The sequence below is a fragment of the Ixodes scapularis genome, unplaced genomic scaffold, assembly GCF_016920785.2.
Source record: "Ixodes scapularis isolate PalLabHiFi unplaced genomic scaffold, ASM1692078v2 PGA_scaffold0__279_contigs__length_252992795, whole genome shotgun sequence".
Taxonomy (NCBI): domain Eukaryota; kingdom Metazoa; phylum Arthropoda; class Arachnida; order Ixodida; family Ixodidae; genus Ixodes; species Ixodes scapularis.
In genome coordinates, this window is record NW_024609835.1 from 184,417,550 (window position 1) to 184,439,703 (window position 22,154).

At 49.9% G+C, this 22,154-nt stretch overlaps 1 protein-coding gene across 1 annotated transcript; it reads left to right on the forward strand.

Annotated features, from left to right (window-relative positions):
- The first annotated feature begins 903 nt into the window (after nt 1-903).
- On the forward strand, nt 904-4,660 carry LOC115331229. Its single transcript, XM_040223089.1, has 4 exons — nt 904-1,052; nt 1,890-2,054; nt 3,141-3,263; nt 4,251-4,660. Exons 2-4 carry the CDS (start codon nt 1,907-1,909, stop codon nt 4,658-4,660), a joined length of 681 nt encoding a protein of 226 aa, XP_040079023.1. The 5' UTR covers nt 904-1,052; nt 1,890-1,906.
- Nucleotides 4,661-22,154: the final 17,494 nt, after the last annotated feature.

Genomic DNA, 22,154 nt, shown 5'->3' on the forward strand with positions numbered 1-22,154 from the left:
CTTTTCTGCGTGAAGCGTACTCCTCGGCCAGCTCCCCCGCCCTCTCGACGGTGTTCACGTCACGTCCGGGAGGCAACGGTAGAACTGCTCGAGGGCCACGCATTCTACAACCTTATCGTCCTGCCCTTAGACGTCCGCGCTTTTTAGCCACTCAATCAAATTTGCACGCAGGTCGTATGCGAGCTCCGGATATCCCTGCTCTGGTTTCTTTCGCATGGTACGGAATCGCTGGCGAAAGGCCTCTGTTGTGAGGCGATACTTCCGGAGCAGGCTCGCCTTTACCTTTGCGTACTCTTCGGCGTCCTCCCTGCTCAATCGCGCGACAACGTCCGCGGCCTCACACGGGAGGAGCGTCAGCAGTCTTTGCGGCCAAGTTTCTCGCCCGAAACCCATTTTCTCGCAGGTGCGCTCAAAGTTCACCAGAAAGTGTTGTAAATCATCTTGATATGGTATCTCCCGCCGCCTGAGCCAGGCGTGTGACGTATCAACAACAGCAGCGTTATGTCTTTCCTCGCCCTTTCTCCCTTCCCAACTCCCTCTCTCTTGCTTGCGTTAAATACTCTGTTCACGGACGAATAAACGTTCTTTTCCAGTCCCCCAGCGCTGGTCTCGTCAGTCGTCCACGCACCGTATGTGCGCTTGCTACGTAGCAGTGGCGACGAGCAAGACAGGAACCCATGCACTAAAAGAAGATCACGGCGAGCAAAGCCACGGTACGGCCTTTCAAGAACCTGCAGCAATGACAACGCCAGCCTTGGCTCACCACCATCTTCCCGAGTATGACGGCGAAAGGGACAACTGGAGAGCGTACGTCATCAAGGCAGAAGCTTATTTCGAGGCAACGGGAGTTACCGACACAGCGAGAAAAAGGGCGTTGCTCGTAGCAGCGTTAAACATAAAGACTGTGCAGATCCTAGCGGGACGAGTCGCTCCGAAGAAACCCAACAGTCTGACCTACGAAGAAGTAGTTGCAACACTGAATGAATATTTCGACCCAAAGCGCCACGAGATCACCGAAAGCTTCCGGTTCTTCAATCGATGTCAGCACGAAGGTGAGCCTTTACAACATTTCCTTGTCGACATCCGACGCATTGCAGACAACTGCAATTTCGGCAGCATGCTGGAACGAATGCTCCGCGACCGTATAGTCTGTGGCGTCAGATCAAAGGCCTTGCAAAAACAGCTTTTGGCAAAAGCAAACTTGACTTTGGAAGAGGCCGAAGCGATAGCACTATCAGCCGAAACGGCAGATGACGACGCAAATAAGATATCGGGCGATACAACCACCGTACTGAAGGTTGACGCGCAGCGCGTGTTGACGAACGAGCCGACTCTAAAATGCGGGCGTTGCGGAAGTAAGAAGCACAACAGCCACGGATGCCGCTGGGCCAAGAGCAGGTGCTATCACTGTGGTAGGCCGGGTCATCTTGCGAAAATGTGCTCGAGCGACGCTCCGAGGAAACGCGAAATGGCGTCGACACAAGGCATGCGGGCACGAGCACTGGCGATGGCGGAAGACTGTGCGGAGGGGAACGTAGACGAAGCGATGCACCTCTGGACTTTGACTTCTTCTCGAAAGTGGCAATTAGAGCCCCCAATTCACAGGACATTCACGTGGTGCGGTGTCGACATGCCAATGCTGATAGACACGGGGTCGCCCGTCTGTGTTGTGCCCCGCGAAATTTATGAAAAGAACTGGGAGAGATGGCCGCCATTGCAACCTTCAAGTGTCAAGCTGTCCTGTTATCTTGGCAAGCTCCCCGTCCTAGGACAATTGGACATGAAGGTAGCCTACAAGGGTGCCGTAGTAGAGTGCCCCCTAATTGTATTGAATTGCCCCGGTCCTAGTCTATGCGGGCTGGACCTACTGTTTCAGCTGAGCAACGCAGGGTCACCTATTCTTCACATGACTGCGGAAGCCGGATCGCCAACGAGTCTCCCGGCCGCGGACGACATCGCCAACAAGTTTCAAGACGTCTTCAGTGCGGAACTCGGCTGCATCAGCGGTCCCCCTGTACACCTTCAACTCAAGGAGGGAGCTACACCAAAGTTCTGTAAGGCACGATCCATCCCTTTTGCTCTCCGTGATAAGGTTTCTCAAGAACTAGACAGACTGGTAGCAATTGGCGTGTTATCACCGGTTGCGCATGCGGAGTGGGCTACGCCCATTGTGCCTGTCTTAAAGAAAGATGGAACAGTTCGGATTTGCGTCGATTTCAAGATCACGTTAAATCCTGTATGCGAACTGGAGCAGTACCCATTGCCGGTGATTGACGACATGTTTGCGTGCCTAAACGGGGGAGAGTACTTCAGTACTCTCGATCTTCGTGACGCGTATAACCAAGTACCGCTTGACGAAGAATCACAGAAGCTATGCGTAATCAACACGCATCGAGGGCTATTTTGCTTCAAGAGGCTGCCTTTTGGCATAGCGTCTGCCCCAGCCATCTTTCAACGTAAAATCGAAACAGTCCTGCAGGGACTACCAGGCGTGCAATCTTACCTCGATGATGTGCTGGTTGCGGAGCGACAAGGAAGTAACGATACTCTGCGAGCGGTACTGCAGCGTTTCCGCGAGCACGGTGTAAAACTCCGGCGAGACAAATGCAAATTTAGTCAGCCTTCAGTCACGTATTTAGGGCACCAAATCGACAAAGACGGCCTACATCCCACTGAGAAACATGTGGAAGCAATCGCCCAGGCTCCTAACCCGACAAATGTGCAGGAACTTCGCTCGTTTTTGGGCATGCTGTCGTATTACTCCAAGTTTCTGCCGAATATGTCATCCGTGCTTGCACACTTGTACCAGTTGCTGGGGATAAATGCGCGTTGGGTCTGGAGAGAAGCTCAGCAGGCCGCCTTTGCCAACGCAAAGCAGTGCTTACTTGCGGCAGGGGTACTCGTTCACTACGACCCCGCGAAACCATTGAAACTGGAGTGTGATGCTTCTCCGCATGACATCGGTGCTGTGCTGTTTCATACGGTCGGAAAAGTAAACCGGCCCATTGGCTTCCGGTCGCGAACGCTGACCAGTGCCGAGCGGAATTACTCTCAGCTAGAACGTGAGGCCTTGGCTCTGGTTTTTGGGGTGTCGAAATTTCGCGACTATCTCTTAAACAGAGATTTCACCTTGGTCACAGATCATCAGCCGCTCCTGGGCCTGCTGAAAGCGGACAAGCCTACGCCGGCGTTGGCCGCAGCCCGAATACAGCGCTGGGCTCTCTACCTCGGTGGATTTCGCTACAAACTTCAGTATTCGCCCGGTAAGCTGCTACTAAACGCCGACCCACTCAGCCGGCTACCGCTGCACACTCCAGAACCACCTGCAAGGAGCGAACCCCCCGAGTATGTTCACGCGCTGGCAAGTTTCGATGATGGCACTGTGGCTGTCGAGGAACTCAAACAGCTAACTGCGCAGGACGTGTTACTAACGAAGGTTGTGGAGTATACGAAGCACGGCTGGCCTACACATGTAAAGGACGCGGGATTGGCGCCATTCTCGGAACGCCGGTTGGAACTATCTGTGGCTCACGGGTTGGTATACTGGGGTCATCGAGTTGTTGTTCCCACACAAGCACGATAACGGGTACTACACATGTTGCATGAAACGCATCAATGGTCCTCGGCCATGAAGGCGGTTGCCAGATCGGCATTCTGGTGGCCGGGACTAGACCGAGAGATAGAACACCTCTCAGCGTCGTGCCACAATTGCGTTCAAAACCTGCCTATGCCGGCCTCTGCTCAACCCATCAGTTGGCCAGCCGTTAAGGAAAAATGGTCGAGGCTCCACGCCGATTTCGCCGGGCCGGTCGCAGGCAGCATGATACTGGTAGTCGTGGATGCTGCCACTAAGTGGATTGAAGCCGTGCCCATGAGGCAGGCAAGCACGTCATCTACGATTGCCAGCTTGCGCAGCATTTTTGCCAGATTCGGTGTTCCACGCACAACAGTTACGGACAACGGCACGCAGTTCACTAGCGAAGAATTCGCCATCTTTGCTAAGAACAATAAAATCGCACACCTACGTACGGCTGTGTATCACCCACAGTCTAACGGACTTGCTGAACGAGCTGTTCGTACGATTAAGGAAGCGCTAAAGAAGATGAGTGAAGGCACACTTGAAGAGAAGCTAGTCAAAGTTCTTTTCAACTACAGGAGAACGCCGTGCCACGAGGGAAAATCCCCTTCCGAACTTCTATTCGGCTACTTGATCCGCTCGCGCTTGGACTCGTGTTTCCCGCCTTTCCCAGGGTCAACCCAGGAGACGGAAGAGTGGACACTGCCGCCCGACACAGCCGTGTACGCCCGTAACTACGGCCAGGGGGAGAAATGGACACCAGGGAAAGTGCAGTCCACTACAGGGTCACGCGTGGTCACCATACAAACGCTTACTGGGGTGGTTCGACGTCACATAGACCAAGTGCGTTCCAGGCCGAGCCCGGCATCCGCTCGGAGCGGCGTTCGAGACCAAGACGAGGGGAGCTCTTCGGCTGCAGCTGCGCCCGCACCGACCGACAACGAAGGCGATTTGAAAGAGCAGCCTACAGACCAGGTGGCGCCGGCACAAGCGTCGCCGCCTATCCAGAAGGCGCAGAAACCCCCTCAAGCTTTGCGACGATCTACTCGGGAAAGGAAGCCTGTACAGCGCCTTCAATACTAAGGGAGGAGAAATGTTGTAAATCATCTTGATATGCTATCTCCCGCCGCCTGAGCCAGGCGTGTGACGTATCAACAACAGCAGCGTTATGTCTTTCCTCGCCCTTTCTCCCTTCCCAACTCCCTCTCTCTTGCTTGCGTTAAATACTCTGTTCACGGACGAATAAACGTTCTTTTCCAGTCCCCCAGCGCTGGTCTCGTCAGTCGTCCACGCACCGTATGTGCGCTTGCTTCGTAGCAGAAAGAGACCAATGTCCTCTTCTACTTTAAAAGGCTGCATAAGCTTCGCCATTTTGAAACCCTCGACTTTCCCTTGACTTGAGCGCTCTGAGCTAGCCTGCCCGCTGTCGAGTTTCTTTTGCTCCACCTCAAGTTTTTGACGCTCAATCTCGATCTCCTTTTCTTTCAAGTCCTGTTCCCGCTTATTGAAATCAAGTTGCTGTTGTTGTTTGATTGCTCTTTTCTCGACCTCTTCTCATCTCTCCAAGATCTCCTCATTTTCAAAACCTAATGCACGAATCTTATCAATGAGCTGCTGCTTTTTGGTAGTTTTTGCTACTTGAAGTCCCAATTCCTCTGAAAGCTGGAACAATTCCGGTTTCTTTAATTTTTCCCACTCCATGCCTGCCATGAATGCCACTCACGCTCTGGATATCTCTCTACTGAGAAGTATTATCAAACACTCTTCTCTAGTAGCCCCCTAAGTTCGCCAAAACGTCACTGACAAATTCCTAGCTAAGGAACGACACTTGGCGAACCCCCGAACGAAATGAACACCCACCGACCTCCAATGTCCGATGCTCGTGAGACCATCCCACCGCTGCCAACCAGTTGTTTTGACCGAGCGGATTCCATGGTGGTGGAGGGGCGACTCGAACCAGGCACTGGGCTGGAGCTCAGCGGGAACAACGATGAGCCGCGATCTCTCTCGAAAAGTACACTGTTTATTTACATGATGTACAGTTGGTTCAAGACCAGAGAAGATATTTGCTTGTCAAAGTTCGTTCATTTTAAACACTTGGTTCTCCCTAGGTCCCTAGGTAGGGACCCCTACATCGGCGGATAGTCGGCCAATCACAGAAAGGTGTCTTGTTGAAACACCGCCCCACATTCCATTATTACGCACACTGAGCCGCTGTAAACACTTCACCGTCGGTCTAGACGGCGCCGAGAGTCTCACCAAAACACCGGCTCGTTGGAATTCACGCCGCTGGTCAAAACACCGTCCGGGGCCGAGACGTGACGTGCCGACATTCGACTCTTCGCGTCTACGCGTTGAATGAAGGCGTCCTGATGAATTCATCGCCCCGGATCGTGCCCTGGTGTGAAACCTGAGATGTTGTTTTCCCTCTTCGGATGCTATATCCAGACGTGTGTACACGGCAAAGTCTGGCTATATCACGGCGCCCGTCTGGTGCGTCCGCGGGGCAGGCGTGCTTCGGAAGCGATGCTTGCGCCAGGCTCGCTGAGTCAGATGACCTTGAACCCGCGGGAGGCGCTCGACGAAAACAAACGGCCAGATGTAGACATTGTGAAAATGGTCCGGGGGCCATTCATAACACGGCGCTGCGTTCGGCACTGTCTTTGGCTGAAGCAGGGAGTCCGCCCAAACGCCTGGTAATCCTGAGCAACTAGAAGGCGGCCCTGACCTAGCTCGCCAACCCTGACGAGGCACCACCACTCTCCAGAGTGGTGGCGAAAGCTGCGATCATATTGCAGCACCAAGAATAGAGACTGGCTTTCCTGTGGTTGCCCCCCCCCCCCCCCCCGCTCCCTTTATTGCGGAATTGTGCGAATAAGGAGGTGGATCGCCTGGCAGCTTCGGTCGAGGAAGACGACACTTGCCCGACCTCCGGCGTGGCTGTGTTCTTGAACGCACAACTCCTAGTGCGGAGGGTCATCCGTGTGCGCCACCCAGAGCTCCAAACGGCCCCATGCCACCCAGACTGCCAAAGAACCTGCCGAGGAATGTCGCTGCAGCAATACACTGACTTCGCACAAACAGCGTCTTCTGCCCCAGCTTACCTGGCCCGCTGGCGCGCCGACAGAGGCAGCTGTTGCCCTCCATACCTCGGCAGACCTCACTCATGAGGACCTTCACTCACCCTCATCTTCACCGGTGAGGTGAGGGTGAGTGAGTTTCTGAATCAGGAAAATTCATGAGTGTGAGGGTGAGTGAGGGCCATGAGGACTGTGAGGGCTGTGAGGACCCTGAGTGCGTGAGGGCCGTGAGGTCGGTGAGTGCATGAGGGGCGTGAGGGGTGTGAAGGCCATGAGTACGAGAGGGGCGTGAGGGTGGTGAGTGGCGTGAGGGCGGTGAGTGGTGTGAGGGCCATGAGTGCTTGAGGGGTATGAGGGCCGTGAGGGCGGTGAGTGTGTGAGGGGTGTGAGGGTCATGAGTGCGTAAGGGGCGTGAGGGGTGTGAAGGCCGTGAGGGCAGCGAATGTGTGAGTGGCGTGAGGGCCATGAGTGAGTGAGGGCGGTGAGGGCGTGAGGCCCCCTTCATTCGGAGCAACTTTCTCAGCAATTTTGGTGTTGCTGGTGAGTTGTTCCCTAGCTTTCCCGAGATCGACCCGAATCGCCGAGATCGGGACCGGCTCGAAACAAGCGAGGAACTCGGAGCAATAGACCAATCTCACTAACGTTTCGGCGCATGCGTGACGCCGCCCTAACTTTAGTTCACAGGAGGCAGACGGCCCTGCATGCGAGGGCACGTGCCCTCTCGTGCTCCACTCGCGCAGAGCTCCAGCAGGGTTGTCGCACGTGCAGAAAGACTAAAGTTCCCTAGATACATTGCGGCAACGGTGACGTAGTCAAGCTGGCTGGTGAGATCGGTCTATTCGAAGACGTTTGAAGCGGCTGCATCCAATCAGGGACGCAATATTTTCACGTGATACCTCGTGCCGGTGATGACGACCACAAAGGACTTGGTTCTGGTTTGAAATTTATCGTTTTTGGAAATAAACTGTTTCAGAAAGATGCATTAGTATTCTCAACGAGATTTAAAGGCATAAAAACACGTTTATAGCTTGTAATTGTGTCTCTAAATAGTGCAAGGAAAATGAAATTTTCTGATGATGACGGCAAATTGCAGCAATTGGTTGCTGCGTGTGAATGCGGGCGGCCCGTGTTGCTGGTGTTGAGACGTCAAGTTTCTGGGCGAAATTCCCCCATCTGAAGCGGGCCTGAGTGGCGTGAGGGCCGTGAGTGCGTGAGGGGCGTGAGGGGTATGAGTGCGTGAGGGCCGTGAGGGTGGTGAGTGCGTGAGGGCCGTGAGGGCTATGAGTGCGTGAGGGCCATGAGTGCGTGAGGGCCGTGAGGGCGGTGAGGGTGTGAGGGGCGTCAGGGCCATGAGTGAGTGAGGGGCGTGAGGGCCGTGAGGTTCAGTGAGGGTGAGTGAAGGGCTGAAGGTGAGTGTGACTGTGAAGATGAGGGTGAGTGAGGGGCTGAAGGTGAGTGTAGCTGTGAGGGTGAGGGTGAGTGAGGGGCTTAGGTGAGTGTAGCTGTGATGGTGAGGGTGAGTGAGGGCGACCTAAAATGCCGACCTCTGTTGCCCGCACTGCGATGAAGAAAAAGCGTACGACGCGCACCTCGTCCCGCAGTGTGACCACTTCTGCACGAGCGAGCGCCAACAACCAACAGAAAAAAACACATTCCGGCCGACCGTGGTCACCGACAAATCTCTTTTTAGAGCGCAGCTCTTAGGCGCCTCTTTCCGGCTCGAGCGGCGTCGCCGTCGGCGTAACCGCGCGTAACCCTCATAACCCTCGCGAGGGTTACGAGGGTTACTTACCCTCAAAAGGGTTACCTCACGAGGGTCACAAGGGTTTCCCTCACGAGGGTTATGAGAGTTACCCTCGCGAGGGTCACGAGATTTACCCTCACAAGGGTTACTAAGGTTACCCTCGCGAGGGTTACCCTCACGAGGGTCACGATGGTTACCCCCTCAGGTCACGTGACTCCCTCATGTCACATGACCGCCCTGAGGTTATGTTACCCCCTGATGTCACGTGACCCCCCTGAGGTCACGTGACCCCTGATGCACGTGACCCCTGAAGTCAAGTGATCCCCCTCAGGTCACGTGACCTACCTGAAGTCACGTGATCCCCCTCAGGTCAGGTGACCTCCTTGATGTCACGCGACCCCCCTCCCCTGAGGTCACGTGACCTCAGGATAGGTGACTTTCTGAGGTCACGTGACCTCATGGAGTCACCTATCCCTCACTACCCTTCCATCCTATCCCTCAGTACCCTTCCATTCTCCTCCTCAAGAGCTGCGCTCTAATTCGAAGTTACACGGAGTTGTCAACGGCTTTATTATTTTTTTTTTTGGGGGGGGGGGGGGGGGGGACGCCGGAATATTACGGCGACTCTACTTTTCAGGGTGCCCCTCTTAGGCGCGGGCTGGAAAAACAGATTGCTCTGCTTCTCAGGACATCGCTCATTCCGGAGGCCATCGTTGGCATTTAAGTCTGTCACTGCCTTTCTCCGTAATACCAAGTCCCGCCAAATGCGGTGAATTCGCGGCTCCACTGGAAGTCTTTCTTTGAGCGAAAAGAGGTTCGCATTTGCACGAAAAACGGTCTCGTAAGACCCTAGAGGCTCAACGCTCTCGGGAAAGTGAGAACTGGCAGTCCCTCAGACCATATTGTCGGTTGGAGAGACAGCATAAAGGGCTAGGCCTAGCGAAGAGCGGGGCTCTTCAGCGGCGCCTACGGCGGTGGCTAAGCCTAACACCGTACTCGCGATCGGGTATCGGCCCTAGCGTCGACCTTGGTAACATTAAGGACAAAGGCATTTCTGAAAATTTATGCCCTGTGGAAATTTTCAAGGAGACGGAACATTCTGGAAACGCAAGCCGGCCAAGGCCAGCAAGTTACCGCCTCTCAACGTTACAGGCGCTAAGTATAAAAAATGCGAAGGCGACTGTCCCCGACGACGTCAGCTAATGGAACAAGAGATCCAGAAGGCCGAGGGAGAGCAGTCAGTGCACTGTCACTAGAGAAACCTCCGAAAATTTAGCGGATTCACCGATGGCTGATATGGAGGAAAGTCACGCCAAGTTCCAAGATGACAACGACTGTGAAAACCCTTGACCGGAAGCCTACTAAAGGAAGCGATAGAAGAAGCGGAAAGAATGCAACGCCATCTTGCGAAGCGGCTTCATCGCAGAGTCCTACTTGGGAGCCAAACAATCATGAACGCCTCTACGTCTTGATTTTCAGAGCCCAAAAAATGTACAACGTTGGAGGCAACCCCTCCGAGTAGAGCGTATAAGAACATTTACTCGGCACTTAAAAGGCACCTGTATATATATATATATATATATATATATATACAGGGTGTTATTTCTTATTCGAAACAGATTTTTAAAAAAAGGCGTCTTTACTGCTACGTGAATGCAGTCTTCACTATGTGTTTCTTGAGCTCGGCGGACATTCGAGAGGCGAACAACCGTCACAGTCTGGTGAGTCATTAACTAAAATTTGTTATTTAACTTTTTAATTATTGGTTTTATGGACCATGTTGCAATTGTAATTTTGAAGCCAGCCGTCCTGGAAGGCTATACCAACTTACATATTTGAAAAAATTGCAACTGGTTTGGAGATATCCGTCGACAATTTCTCCCCTTTCTATCATCCGATTCCGAAACTGAAAGTTCCAAGTGTGCCGGAAGCGCTGATCACGTGACGCTTGTAGAAGTGACGGTTTGGTGACGTACAAATCGTCATGATCTCATATCTGCACTGCGGCTGTCACGGTGCAGCTCGAGGTATGCAAACTCGCGGGGGCGGTCTTTAGCGCTCTCGCTTTTAATGCGTCATTGCCCTCGGAGCTTCATTCGCGATTGTATTTCGGGGGGGATTCGCTTCGCAAGATAGCGTGGGCGCACGAACGCCGGCTCTGCCAGTTGTAGCGTTAAAATGGCAGCGCAAATTCAGTCGAGGTATTCAGTCGTCGAGAAGGTTCAAATGGTTATGGCGTATGCTAAAATGAATGGCAACGTTCGTCTTGCCACGAGGCTGTGTGCCGCCCAACACCCTGGTCGCACTGTTCCTGCCCCATCCACCGTCTTCCACGTTGTCAAGAAGTTTCTGTCCACTGGGTCTATGCATCGTCAAAGAAGAAGGAAAGCAGCTGTCTTGGACGAATATTTTGAAATCGCTGTGTTAGCCTACGTGCGAGCGTACCCAGAAATCAGCATCCGAAATGTCGTCGAAGATTCCGGAGGCAGCATCGTTTCGGTATGGAAAGTCCTGAGAAAGCACAAGCTCCATCCGTATCACATATCTTTGCATCAGGACCTCAGCAAGTGTGACTTTGAGAAGCGCTTTTGGGCCCTTATTAAAACGGATGAAGACCCCGATTTTCTCTCTAATGTACTCTGGACTGACGAAGCACAGTTTTGCCGAAATGGCAACGTGAACGTTCACAACGCGCACTACTGGTCTGATTCCAACCCTCACTGGCTCCGCCAGCATAACAATCAGGTTCGGTGGTCAGTGAATGTGTGGTGCGGCATGTTTCGTGACAGAATAGTGGGACCATTTTTTTTCGAACGCACACTGACAGCTCAGTCATACACAGCCAACATACTTGATGGTGCTGTCAGTGACTTCATCTGCGATCTCCCGTTAAGCGAGCTTAGGAGCACGTGGCTCCAGCATGACGGAGCGCCAGCTCACTTCTCGTCGTGTGCGCGGAGCTACCTCAACGCCTGTTTTTCCCAGCAGTGAATTGGGCGCGGTGGACCTATGTTCTGGCCGCCAAGATCGCCTGACCTGACCCCGCTAGACTTTTTTTTTGGGGGTCACATCAAAAACGAAGTCTTTTCAACTGAGCCCCAAGATGTCAACGACCTGAAGAACCGAACTGTCTCAGCATGCGCCAACATTGAACCACACGTCCTGAAGCGGGTGGTTCAATCTATGAAGAAACGATTCATGGCATGCGTAGCAGTGGAGGGTCGCCATTTCGAACAGTACTTGTAGTAAGACATTACCTTAGGGTCTAAGCACACCAGAAACTTAAATTATCAGCAATTCTGATCTCTGAAGTTATTTCGCAGAAGATAATAAATAGCAAAGACTTCTTTCTTCTAGCGTTTCATTTTCTTTCGTTAAGTCGACTGGCACAGTCAGCGTTCGTGCGCCTACGCTGTTTGGCGAAGCGCCTTCCCCGCCGACAAACAATCCCGAGTGAAGCTCCGAGGGCAATGACGCATTAAAAGCGAGAGCGCTAAAGACCGCCCCCGCGAGTTTGCATACCTCGAGCCGCACCGTGACAGCCGCAGTGCAGATATGAGATCATGACGATTTGTACGTCACGAAACCGTCACTTCTACAAGCGTCACGTGATCAGCGCTTCCGGCCATAAAATAATATCAGGCGTTTTGCTTTTTTCTGTAAAAATGTCAAAAACGCCCCCTCGGTCAATTGTTGACGAACTTTGACAATTAATTACTGGCGATTTGTTTGGGTTACATCTATAATTTTTATGTCCACAGAGAGCCCAAAACACGCTCTTTATATGAATTATAAAATGACTCGGTGGTATATATTATTCTTTGCGGTACGTTTACGTTAATATTATGTGAAAACCAAAAAGTACCATTTTTGAAATTGATTTTCTCAAAAAACTCATTTTTTATTTTTTTTATTTTTTGTTAAAATGTAAATGTGATAGTTTTCTACGCGAAAATTAAGTCGAGAAAGTGTATATTTTGTTTGTATGTTTTATATTTAAGCATCAATATCGTACAAAAACGTGTTTTTACGGCTCGAAATGGACTTGCGAATTGCGCGTCTTCACAAGCTTGGAAATAGTTTTTTCTTTTTTTCAACGTTCCCAGATAAAAATGAAATACAGTACTTCCACAATGTTATATTTATTGATTATTTAAATTTTATTATAGGCGGCAAGCTACATCGGAGGAGTTCCAAAAAGAGAAAGCAACACTTCTTAACAGACCTGCAGGTGTCGTAAATTTTTAACGTGTAGGAGTCGGCAGACGTCGTATTGATTCGGGGCCCTCAATGGCCTGGATGAACGTCCCGCCCTTTCGGAGCCAGCAGATGACCACGACCTTTCGCGCTCGTTGTGTTAGATAGGACGGCCCGTGACAGTAAAGCGAGCAGCGCACCCTGGTGTCACGAGGAGTGAAATGGTACAATTGTGTCGTTGACGCGGCGAACAGTGACAGCCACCCAGGAGGAGTCAGTCAGAGAATTGCACAAGGGAAAGCAAAGGAATCGTTGCCTGAAAGGACGAGGACACCACGGCCTTACAATATCGACGGTCAACAACTGTTCTGCCAGCCAAAACAACGCCGCGTGCGCGCTGAAACCGGCGGCGCGTGACAGAAATCGCCCAGACGCACACACGAAGATGGGCCGGTTTCATTAGGGATGTGGGGAAATTTGAAACCAGCCATCCGTGTATGCGTGAAACGATACCGCCTGTTTGCCCTAGCTTCGAGCGCCCTATCCTTACCTTGAAATGGCCGTGCTCTCTCTCTCTCTCTCCGGGCAGATCCGATAGCACCGAACCGCTATCTATTAAACTTGAGGAAGAAAACGAGAAGGGACTGTTTACGTTTATTTATCCCCACCAACCCGCTCGTTCTGTCCTTATAAAGGGTTATCTCATTTGGAAACAGCAAAGCCCGGAGACTGACATTAAAACGAGCGTGTTGGTAAATATACTTGTGTTTGTATTCTGCCCGGACACTAGTTGGGTCGAAGTCAGCCTCCTTGTCAACTATAACCGTTTGTGAAGAGTGGGCTTCTCCCGAGATGAAAAGTTAGCGATGGTTGACGTGTTCTTTTGAAAAAGGGAAGGGGAAAGAGAAAGTTTGAGTAACTGCAGAAACTACCTCGAAAGCTCCCCTCCCGATATGAGGCTTTAGGCATCGTCTCGGTTACCTTCTCGCGCATCGCTGCTCGAATCTATTCTTCACTTCCTTTCGCGCAGCCACTGTTCCGCACAGCCGTCGTGGATGTGCGTAATAGAGGGAGGAACAGATTCGAGCATCGACGCCGTCAACCTGCCAGACTTCAGTGTCGTCGGACCGACTCGTGTGTGTTTCTTCGCCCCGCTGAACTTTGTTTCTCGGGCGCGGTTTTTTCTGAACGTTTTTCTTTTTTTAATGTTTTCTTACTAACTGTTTGTTAGCACTGTTCAGTTGTTGGGTTTATTTCGTCATGGCGTAGCGGCCTGGGGGTAATGTAGAGAGCGTGTTCGCACACATTTGGTTGCGTCCCGTTTAGGGAATGCCCGGAGGAGTTGGTTTTTGTTCTTGCCATGTGCGGCTGACTTTTCCCGTCTTTATTAAATTATTGATTTTTTTTTTTGTTTTACCTTTACGTGCCGTCGACTTCTTTGTCTGACTCTCCACCAGGCGTGGACCTATCGCCTTGCCACCGCTCGAACCTAAATACTTCATTTTTTAACGCAATTTTCGTTAAGATTGGAGTTGGGCAATTTAATTCCTATTTATTTATTTTTATTTCCTACCCCTCTCCATGACACACTCTCTGTGTGTTTCGGATCGTTTCTGTGTTTTCACCACTTTTGTGTATTACGGAAGTGAAAGGACCCTGGTGACGTGTGCGATGTGCGGTGAACAAACCCCCAGTGTTTTGTTTCGGAAAGAATTGTATATAATATATCGACGATGTGGTGACCTTCTTTGTCTTAGTAACATGACATCTAATAGCTAGTCGTGCTAGTTTACTGTGAAAGGTTTATAAATCGAAACAATACAACGTCTGTGCCTTTTGGTTATTGAAAGTCTACTAGGCCTGCTGATTTGGTTAGATATGTATCTCGTGGGTTCCCGCTCTTATCAAAGCATACATAATTATTCAATACCACAAAATCCGTTTATAATTGATTACAAAATGCAGAAGAAAATTCAAGAAAACTTTGTCACAATTCATAGAGACGCATGGGTCGCTATGTCTGACTAAGGTCTTGCAAAACAAAGACGTCTTTTTCCGATATTGAGGCCTAAATATAAAACATACAAACAAAATATACACTTTCTAGGCTTACTTTTCGTGTAGACAACGATCATATCTACATTTGAACAAAAAAATTAAAAAAAAAATAAGAAATGGGTTTTTTGAGAAAATCAATTTCAAAAATGGTACTTTTTGGTTTTTGCATAATATTAACGTAAACGTACCGCAAAGGATATTTTATACAGCCAAGTCATTTTATAAGAAATATAAAGACCGTGTTTTGGGCTCTCTGTGGAGATAAAAAATATTGGCTTAACCTAAGTAGATCGCCAGTAATTAATTGTCAAAGTTCGTCAACAATTGACCGAAGAGGCGTGTTTGACATTTTTACAGAAAAAAAGCAAAATGCCTAAAATTACAGTAAAGTGGAGATTTGGGCCAGTTGGTTCATTGCAAGCAAAAAAGCGCCGAAAAAATACAGGGACACAGACGAAGGGAAACAGGACAAGGCGCACTCTCAACTGATGTTTATTGAAAAATTCACACGTTATATAGCCACACACACACACACACACACAAAAAAAAATCTTTTCTTTTTTATCTACTCAGCCCGCGTTTCAAAAATTCAAACTCATTTGTAGATAAGGATACCGACGTGTCACTTATACAATTCTTGTCTCTGGTCCTAATTGCATACGCCTCGTGTAATTCCCGCGACACTCTATCTTTGTATCTAGCCAAAATCTTGGTGTCATTGAAGGCCGGGGTGCAAGAGCATCTATTGCAATGAATTGCAAGGTGCCCCGAAGGCGTCGTTCTTGTAGAGGCAGCGTGCTCTCGGGTGCGATCATTAACGCACCTGCCCGTCTGGCCCACGTATGTCATCCCACACGTCATGGGGATTTCATAGACGACGCCAGTGGCACATTCAACGTACTTATTTCGATGTTTGGTAGTGCAGGAATCTGAAGATGGCTGTGGTGAATTGATCTGGCGACAAAGTCGCGCCATCTTATTGGGTGCTGAAAAAGCTACCGGTACATTGTAGCGCTGGGCTACCTTTTTCAGATTGTGCGTTACATTGTGCATATATGGAATGACAACAGACCTCGTGGTCGGTCTATCGCTGTTTGATTTCCGATTACCTTTAATCTTTTTGATTAAGCTTTCTGCCACTTCAACCAAAGCTCTCAACGGAAAACCGGCCCTCTGCAGGCGTTCTATCTGACCCTCGAAGCTGCCTTGCGCACTGTGCAAACATGACTTTCTGAGAGAAGCTCCCAGGCACGAACTGGCTATGCCCCTTTTCACTACCTTCGAGTGGGCGGAATCAAAAGGAAGGATGCCCTTCCTAGTTCGAGGCGCGTACGTCCAACAAACATGGTCCCCAAAAAACGACAGCTCGAGGTCCAAGAATTGCAGTTTGCTTTCTTTTTGTAACTCATGCGTGAATGTCAACCAGGAGCAACACAATTTAAACACGTCTAGCAACTGAGAGACTTCACTGCAAGGGGGCCCCGCCGAGCGGCTAAGGATGAGGAAATCGTCGACGTATCTGAAGATCTTCACATTGTCATCGTTCGAAATGTTCAAAGCGATGTTTTTTCCACAGCTGCCTAGAAAAATGTCACACAAAACAGGTGCAACACTGGACCCGATGCAAACGCCTTTTCTTTGCACATAAAGACCCCCCTCGAATGACGCAAACGTATGTTTTAAGTAAAAAACCAGGAGCTCAAGAAAGCTATCAACACTGATGCCCGAAGAATTCTGGAAAGCGACAACTCCGTTCTGGTCTATGCATTGTCTCACCGCCGAGAATAGGGGTTCATGAGGAATTTAGTAAAATAAATCCTCGACGTCGATGGAAAACCCACTGCGCATGCACTGGCCCCCTTGCCTCAAAAATTCAATGACACATTCTGAATTTCGCACTATGAACGGATCATGCAACTCAAGCGCGCACAAATGTTTGCGCAGGAAATTACCTATGTGAAACTGCCAAGCGCCTCTTTCTGTAACAATGGCCCTAAAGGGAACTTTAGGCTTATGTGTTTTAGCAGTAAAGAATATGTCGAGGTTCAATTTCTTGCTCGACTTCACGCTCTTTAGTAACCCCGATAGTTCCAATTTGCTGCATAAGTCCTGGGCCCGAGATTTCACCTTTGACAAGGGTCCCGGAGAGACTCGCTTGAAATTCTTGTCGATGGCCTGGCTTGCCTTCGCACCGTACAGAGCGGACGGAGCAACGACGAATCCTCCTTCCTTGTCAGCAGTAACCAGCTTGAGGTTGTGTTCCGAAAAGTAGGTGACGATGTTGCTGGTCTTGAAGCTTCTCGCTGATTGGCCAGCGGTGCGTTGGAGAACGTCCACGCCGTCGGCCACGCATCGTTCTAACGTGTGAATTTTTCAATAAACATCAGTTGAGAGTGCGCCTTGTCCTGTTTCCCTTCGTCTGTGTCCCTGTATTTTTTCGGCGCTTTTTTGCTTGCAATGAACCAACTGGCCCAAATCTCCACTTTACTGCAGTTTATTTTTTTTGCAACGGGCTGTGTTCTATGTTCTCCTAACAGCCATCAATCCGTTTATCCATTAATTAACCTTATCGCCCTCTCGTGCTATCGAGCCAGACACCTTTCATATGCCATTCGCCGTGGATGCTATCCATGTGAAGTGACCTCCCTCTTCAACGAAGTCCAGCCTTCTATTGGTCATGCCAGGAGAATTCGCAGAATTTTCCGGTCTGAGACCTGGAAACAAGTTGAGAGGTACAGGGATTGCTTGAAGATCACGTGCTATTCTTCTGGTGCCGGGACACACGCTGCGGTACAAGCCTTCAGAAAACACCTTCGAACAGCGGCACAATACGCAGATGTCCTTTGGGAGCAAGTCCGGACTTCGCTGGTGAAGAAGAGTGCCGCCAGCGTCAAGAAGCAAGAGGGTGTCACCATTCTTGGAGGTGCCACTTTACCACCAGACATCAAGTCTGCCTTAGACCACGGACCAAAGTTTAGCCAGGAACCGAGATTGTGCCCCGTCACAAAGCTGTCCTTGGTGAGATGGATGGGCGGCTTGGCTGTGCCTGAGCACCAAGAACGATGCGTGGCCGACGGCGTGGACGTTCTCCAACGCACCGCTGGCCAATCAACGAGAAGCTTCAAGACCAGCAACATCGTCACCTACTTTTCGGAACACAACCTCAAGCTGGTTACTGCTGACAAGGAAGGAGGATTCGTCGTTGCTCCGTCCGCTCTGTACGGTGCGAAGGCAAGCCAGGCCATCGACAAGAATTTCAAGCGAGTCTCTCCGGGACCCTTGTCAAAGGTGAAATCTCGGGCCCAGGACTTATGCAGCAAATTGGAACTATCGGGGTTGCTAAAGAGCGTGAAGTCGAGCAAGAAATTGAACCTCGACATATTCTTTACTGCTAAAACACATAAGCCTAAAATTCTCTTTAGGGCCATTGTTACAGAAAGAGGCGCTTGGCAGTTTCACATGGGTAATTTCCTGCGCAAACATTTGTGCGCGCTTGAGTTGCATGATCCGTTCATAGTGAGAAATTCAGAGTGTGTCATTGAATTTTTGAGGCAAGGGGGCCAGTGCATGCGCAGTGGGTTTTCCATCGACGTCGAGGATTTATTTTACTCAATTCCTCATGAACCCCTATTCTCGGCGGTGAGACAATGCATAGACCAGAACGGAGTTGTCGCTTTCCAGAATTCTTCGGGCATCAGTGTTGATAGCTTTCTTGAGCTCCTGGTTTTTTACTTAAAACATACGTTTGCGTCATTCGAGGGGGGTCTTTATGTGCAAAGAAAAGGCGTTTGCATCGGGTCCAGTGTTGCACCTGTTTTGTGTGACATTTTTCTAGGCAGCTGTGGAAAAAACATCGCTTTGAACATTTCGAACGATGACAATGTGAACATCTTCAGATACGTCGACGATTTCCTCATCCTTAGCCGCTCGGCGGGGCCCCCTTGCAGTGAAGTCTCTCAGTTGCTAGACGTGTTTAAATTGTGTTGCTCCGGGTTGACATTCACGCATGAGTTACAAAAAGAAAGCAAACTGCAATTCTTGGACCTCGAGCTGTCGTTTTTTGGGGACCATGTTTATTGGACGTACGCGCCTCGAACTAGGAAGGGCATCCTTCCTTTTCATTCCGCCCACTCGAAGGTAGTGAAAAGGGGCATAGCCAGTTCGTGCCTGGGGGCTTCTCTCAGAAAGTCATGTTTGCACAGTGCGCAAGGCAGCTTCGAGGGTCAGATAGAACGCCTGCAGAGGGCTGGTTTTCCGTTGAGAGCTTTGGTTGAAGTGGCAGAAAGCTTAATCAAAAAGATTAAAGGTAATCGGAAATCAAACAGCGATAGACCGACCACGAGGCCTGTTGTCATTCCATATATGCACAATGTAACGCACAATCTGAAAAAGGTAGCCCAGCGCTACAATGTACTGGTAGCTTTTTCAGCACCCAATAAGATGGCGCGACTTTGTCGCCAGATCAATTCACCACAGCCATCTTCAGATCCCTGCACTACCAAACATCGAAATAAGTACGTTGAATGTGCCACTGGCGTCGTCTATGAAATCCCCATGACGTGTGGGATGACATACGTGGGCCAGACAGGCAGGTGCGTTAATGATCGCACCCGAGAGCACGCTGCCTCTACAAGAACGACGCCTTCGGGGCACCTTGCAATTCATTGCAATAGATGCTCTTGCACCCCGGCCTTCAATGACACCAAGATTTTGGCTAGATACAAAGATAGAGTGTCGCGGGAATTACACGAGGTGTATGCAATTAGGACCAGAGACAAGAATTGTATAAGTGACACGTCGGTATCCTTATCTACAAATGAGTTTGAATTTTTGAAACGCGGGCTGAGTAAATAAAAAAGAAAAGATTTTTTTTTTTTGTGTGTGTGTGTGTGGCTATATAACGTGCGAATTTTTCAATAAACATCAGTTGAGAGTGCGCCTTGTCCTGTTTCCCTTCGTCTGTGTCCCTGTATTTTTTCGGCGCTTTTTTGCTTGCCTAAAATTATTTCATGGTATTGGCGCCTTTTAAATCTGTCCACGGAGCGCTTGAAAAACGATAATATGATGTGGACTAAAATTCCACGGCGGGAGATCAAGCGAAACATCCGACCCACGACGGGTGTGAAAAACACTGTTTTTCGCCGCGGCCTCTTTACAAATTCATAAGTCGAGAACAAAAATTCCGATGAACTTGCGGTTTGTGGCGACTGCGGTTTTAGAAACGGCGCCATAACATATATTTTTAATTCGACCCTTTTTGCTTGCACGATTTGAGATGAAACGACCCATATATATATATATATATATATATATATATTATAAACAGTCTGATGGGAACGCGTCTAAAAAATATGGACCGCATCTCCACGTGGTGAATGATGTTGATTGGGGCGAAGCTCTGGTGGTGCTTGTCTGCGTAGACGCTGAGCCGCAGCATGCCGAGCCTTTCGTTCATTTTCATCAATGTCAGAAAGAGAATGTGTGGTATGGAACGTGGTTATATACGCATTTGGCCATTTGACCGCAGCGCCTTCTCGTCTGTAAACGTTGAGCCAACGCATGCAAGGCGATTATATGCGCATTTGACCGCAGCGCCCTCTCCTGTATAGATGTTCAGCGGCTACATGCAACGTTACCTCCATGACATCCCCAGCTCTTGAGTTACCACCACATGTCAGAGTTCCCAACCTCTCCCGCAGTAGTGCCCGAGTGGTTAAGGCGATGGACTAGAAATCCGTTGAGGTCTCCCCGCACAGGTTCGAATCCTCTCGACTGCACAAACTATTTTTTTTCGTCATCTTTTTTTATTAGTTTTTGCCCTACACGAGCACGTGAGCTCACGAGCGCGACAACGAGCACCAGCATAATCGATGTGAACACGGACGCCGGACGGACAAGGCCTAACACTAAGGAGCTTCGCCCCTAAAAAAAATTTTACTCGAAAAAAAAAATGTTTAGTGCAATATTGACGGCGAGAGATTTATTTGAAATTCTTCCCGCGAAGTCCATGACGTCAAGGGTCATTTCGGTATGGCCATCTGGGTCATGAAGGAGAAGCCGATTCACCTCTCCTTCACGCGCCCGAAATGCCGAAAGAGAAAACAAGTGGAAAGGAGGTGACTGACGACTAAATCGCGTCTCGCGTCGTCAATATTGCTGTAAAAAAAAAAAATGTTTTTTGCGTATTTCTTTTTTTTTTTTTGACACGCGTGTCCTAAGCAAACTTTTAAAATATATTTTTTTTTCTTTTCATAGGTCTTTTAAGACCAGCTCCGGGGAAGTTGCAAAATATAGAGTTTCTACTTTGCGACTGAATGAGACGAGCATAATCATTGCTGTAACGTTTAAAACCAGAGGGCACGCTGAAGCTTTCATGGCAGTCAGGCATTTCAAAGTGCCTGACCTAGTGGTCTAGGTCCTCGCCCACGAGGTACCGCCCAGTGACACGTGCCGCAGTGTATTACATAGTGTGAACCCTACGGAGATTCCGGCGCAACTCATGGCGGCAATGGAATGCAATCTAACCAGATAATTTTCGCAAAGACGCTGTTGGGCAAAGGCCTGGCTCTCGTTTTGTTTAAAGGCACCCGACCCCCAGGAGCGGTTTGTACAAAAATAGACCCTTCTTACCAGCCAGTTTGACCACGCCACCGCTGCCGCAATGCATCGAGGGAAGATTAGTATTTCTGCCTTTGCGACAACCCCGCTGGGAGCTCTTCGCGTGAGGAGCCCGCGACGGCACGAGTGTTCGCATGCACGGCCCCCTGCCTCGTGTGTACTAAAGTTATGGCGGAGGCACACATGCGGCGAACGCTTAGTGAGATCGGTGTATTTCGTCGCCAGGGTTACGCTGTACAAACCAACGACTATGGTATGTAGAACATGTCAAGACCTCAACCATCAGGATATCCTTTGCAAGAGGAAGCCTCGCTACTCGAATTCCCGGTGTATTGATCAAGAAGGTCACATGTGTGAGAGAGTGTACTGCGCCAGTTGTCATTCTCACAAGCACCTAGTAATAAACCCGAGGTACCCGGCCAAAATCAAGGCAGACCAGATGCTAAAAAATAAAGCGACCACCGCAAACCCAAACAGGAGCCAGCGAGGTGTCTTTCAACCAATAAGAAGACGCCGGAAAGTCGTCACGTGAGGATCAAAGAGTTCCCGGCACTATATGGCGGCTCGCAAAATTACGGCAGTGGTAGTCTGTCTAACCAATACCACCTAGAACACAAGGCCTGCGCGTTTCCTCCTCTAAACGTCATCACTAGTAGATCCCCTCAGCGCCCCCTAGCTAGCCCGGATGAGCAACATCGTCTGCTACATCGTCTGCTCCATCGCCTGCTTCGGTGGTTTGTGTAACAGATAATGAAAGAGATGCTCACGAAGAGTGTCTCTTGGAAATAGCATACGATGAAGTTAGACGTTCACGTGGAGCGTCAAATGCATGAGTGAAATTGCCTTACTGCTGCGCGAAGGCCTGAAAAGCCCTTCGTTG

Excerpts from the sequence above, each read along its gene's own strand:
- LOC115331229 (XM_040223089.1), top strand. The coding sequence starts at position 1,907 with ATGACTGCGGAAGCCGGATCGCCAACGAGTCTCCCGGCCGCGGACGAC. Across the intron at positions 2,055-3,140 it reads GGGAGCTACACCAAAGTTCT|ATCATCAGCCGCTCCTGGGC; the intron begins GTAAGGCACGAT and ends CCTTGGTCACAG. Across the intron at positions 3,264-4,250 it reads CAAACTTCAGTATTCGCCCG|GGTCAACCCAGGAGACGGAA; the intron begins GTAAGCTGCTAC and ends CGCCTTTCCCAG.